The sequence below is a fragment of the Monopterus albus genome, unplaced genomic scaffold, assembly GCF_001952655.1.
Source record: "Monopterus albus unplaced genomic scaffold, M_albus_1.0 scaffold1751.1, whole genome shotgun sequence".
NCBI lineage: Eukaryota > Metazoa > Chordata > Actinopteri > Synbranchiformes > Synbranchidae > Monopterus > Monopterus albus.
In genome coordinates this window covers 1-2,881 of record NW_018129626.1, presented here as the reverse complement: position 1 = coordinate 2,881, position 2,881 = coordinate 1, and the positions used below count along the sequence as shown (strand labels likewise).

Here is a 2,881-nt window from a genome sequence, read left to right as displayed (position 1 = left end):
TATGGAGAAAGTAATTGAGGTTCAGCAAAACAGAAACAATTTAAAATAACCAAAAGTGATAAAACACTTATATGAGATATGATTACCAAAGGATAAAAGTTCTTAAATACATAAACGACATTCCTTTGCTCCCTCCTTTTATCAAAACCATTTTCCTGTTTCCTGTCAGCTGGTGGACTGGAGCTGGAACCGCTACGCAGACAAAAAGTTCCAGTTTGTGGATCAGTCGCTGGTTGACTGTGTGCGATCTAAGACGAACAAAGATGCTACAGAGTTCTTCAAACTGCTCTCACTCTGCCACACTGTCATGGTGGAGCACAAAGAAGGTAATCCTAAAGTCACTCAACCACCACGACTGACTGTGATAGGCTGTGGCACTCAACAGTCAAGCCTAGCATACCCTAAAGAGAGCTACTCCTTAAACCTGCAGTGCTTTTAATGATTGTCTGTGAATCAATCAACTTAATTCTGTGAAGGAAATGGCACAGGACATGACCCCATCATCTGTGGTTTAATATCTGTCTCTTAGGTGATCTGGTGTACCAGGCGGCGTCTCCTGATGAAGGTGCCCTGGTGACGGCAGCCAGAAACTTTGGTTACGTGTTCCTGTCTCGTACGCAGGACACCATCACCATCTGGGAGATGGATCAGGAGGCAACATACGAAATGTTAGCGCTGCTCGACTTCAACTCTGACCGCAAGCGGATGTCCATCATCTGTAAGAGTACACGCACACACAAAATGCTGTATTCCTCTGTAGTAGTAGCTTGACTGTGACTTGCATAGAACATTGTAGAAAAATAGAAAAACCACGATATTTAAAACGTACTTTGGAACAAATTAACTCAGAAGTTTGGGACTTTAAGAGGATTTTCTTGTTCTTCTGCCACAAGACTAAAACTAATTAAGGTTTCATCCTAACAAGTATCCTGTGTGCATCCAAAGCCTGATATGTCTGCATCCTCTGAGCTACGGTTGTCCAGAAACTATTACAAACACCAGAGAGCCACACTGTCACACGTATGCACACACAGTAGTCTGAGTCAGTCACATGTGCTCCATCCTGCTGCCCAAGATACTGGAACCTCGATCATCAAAAGTGGCTTAACCTGCTGCAAAAAATAGTCTCAAACAAATGCACTTTTTCCTTCTGTTTGAGTGCAGGTCAATGGGTCTATGTCTGAGTGTCACAGACAGGATAAGGAAGTCCACAAGTATTGAGAGTATTGCCTATGAGCTGTTGTGAGAGTTGTTCACAATAAAAATATTATCCTTTTTGCTTTGAATGAGCTTTTAAAAATGGGTGGGAAAGGTACAGATGAATAATGGCTTGTTTAGCACTTAAAATTTAGAACTTGGGCTTTAATTTTGACTTGTTGCTCTTGATTTAGGTCTTTATAGCAAAGACTTGTGACTTGCAAGACCCAGATTTTGTCCCACTTCTGATCCTCAACCCCCCTGCTGTGTCTTCTCTGCGTTTCAGTAAAGTTTCCCGATGGTCGTATTCGTCTCTATTGTAAAGGAGCAGACACCGTCATCTATGAGCGACTCTCCCCCAGCAGCAAACACAAGGAAACTACTCAGTCTGCTCTGGATGTGAGTTCACATGGCTTCATTTTCAAATGCACCAGTGTAATCGCCACACAGAGCGCATCTTGGGAGGCAGATGTGAAGAAACATACACACAAGTGCATTACCTGTTTTCTTTTCAGTCTGTAGAAGGAAACACAACTGTTTTCTGTTGCAGATCTTTGCCAACGAGACCTTGAGGACACTGTGCTTGTGTTACAAAGACATCAGCGCGGAAGAATATAACGCCTGGTCTAGGAAACACAAAGAGGCCCAGGTGGTCATGGCCAACCGAGACGCTGCTCTTGACCAGGTGTACGAGCAAATCGAGAAAGACCTCATGGTGAGTGGAAAACAGCTACACTTTAGTTTGATGAAAAACATCAAGAATTAACTTTGCTTAACAAAATGTTTAGTTTCAATCAGGTAACTGGGAAACAGGATTCAGGAGGATAAAAGGAAAGGGTAGAGATACAGTATATATATATTAGGTCGTGTATAAATTGAAAAAATCATGTTTTTCATACTTGGGTTTTATTTTTGGTTTTTATTTGGGGAAAAAGTGTGAATTTTCTTGGGTTATTTTAATTGTGGGGACTATTTTGTTTTCCATTCTTTCACCAACTGACATTATAGGAGCTGTGGCTCAGCTTTGGCAGAGTTGGAAGCTCTTTGCTGTTTTGTCTGTTCAGCACAGTTGAAATGTACATTGTCCTTTGGTAGCAGCCACAACTCTTTAAAATTTCAGCTGGAAAACATGTTGAGGTGCTCTCTGCTTGTCACTATTATCTGGGTGTCTTTGAAAAAACTTTAGAAACCATAAACCTCAGCCATATAACCAGTAGTGTCCTTGTGCTTAGCTGATTGGGGCGACAGCCATCGAGGACAAACTGCAGGATGGAGTGCCAGAGACCATTGCCAAACTGGCCAACGCCAACATCAAGATCTGGGTACTGACTGGAGATAAGAAAGGTACCGTCACATCAGACTACAGACACGAGTTGATCTAGAATAATGTGCAGTACCAACAGACAGACATGTCTCAGTGGGGGATGACGACAGTGTTTAAATACTTAAGGATTCAGGAATCAATCGTTCCTTTTTAGAAATGAGATTAAACAAAACAAACCATGTTTTTAATGTTTTCCCCAGAAACGGCAGAAAACATCGGCTATTCCTGTTCACTTCTGACAGACGACATGCAGATCCACTATGGAGAAGATGTCAAGTGAGTTCATTAATATGTCCAAAACAGTCATTTGTTTAGTCGATTTTTGGGGCTTTTAGTGTTTGTGCTATGTAAGGCTTGGAA

The 2,881-nt window shown here is 41.8% G+C and overlaps 1 protein-coding gene across 1 annotated transcript; it reads left to right on the top strand.

Moving 5' to 3' along the window:
- Nucleotides 1-169: 169 nt before the first annotated feature.
- LOC109953872 (phospholipid-transporting ATPase IC-like) lies at nucleotides 170-2,797 on the top strand (the record flags this gene model as incomplete). The annotated part of the gene is made up of 6 exons (XM_020589322.1): nucleotides 170-326; nucleotides 530-718; nucleotides 1,484-1,596; nucleotides 1,748-1,912; nucleotides 2,430-2,541; nucleotides 2,722-2,797. Coding segments are annotated over 6 exons (812 nt in total), but the record flags the coding sequence as incomplete, so codon positions are not given.
- Between the last annotated feature and the right edge of the window lie 84 nt (nucleotides 2,798-2,881).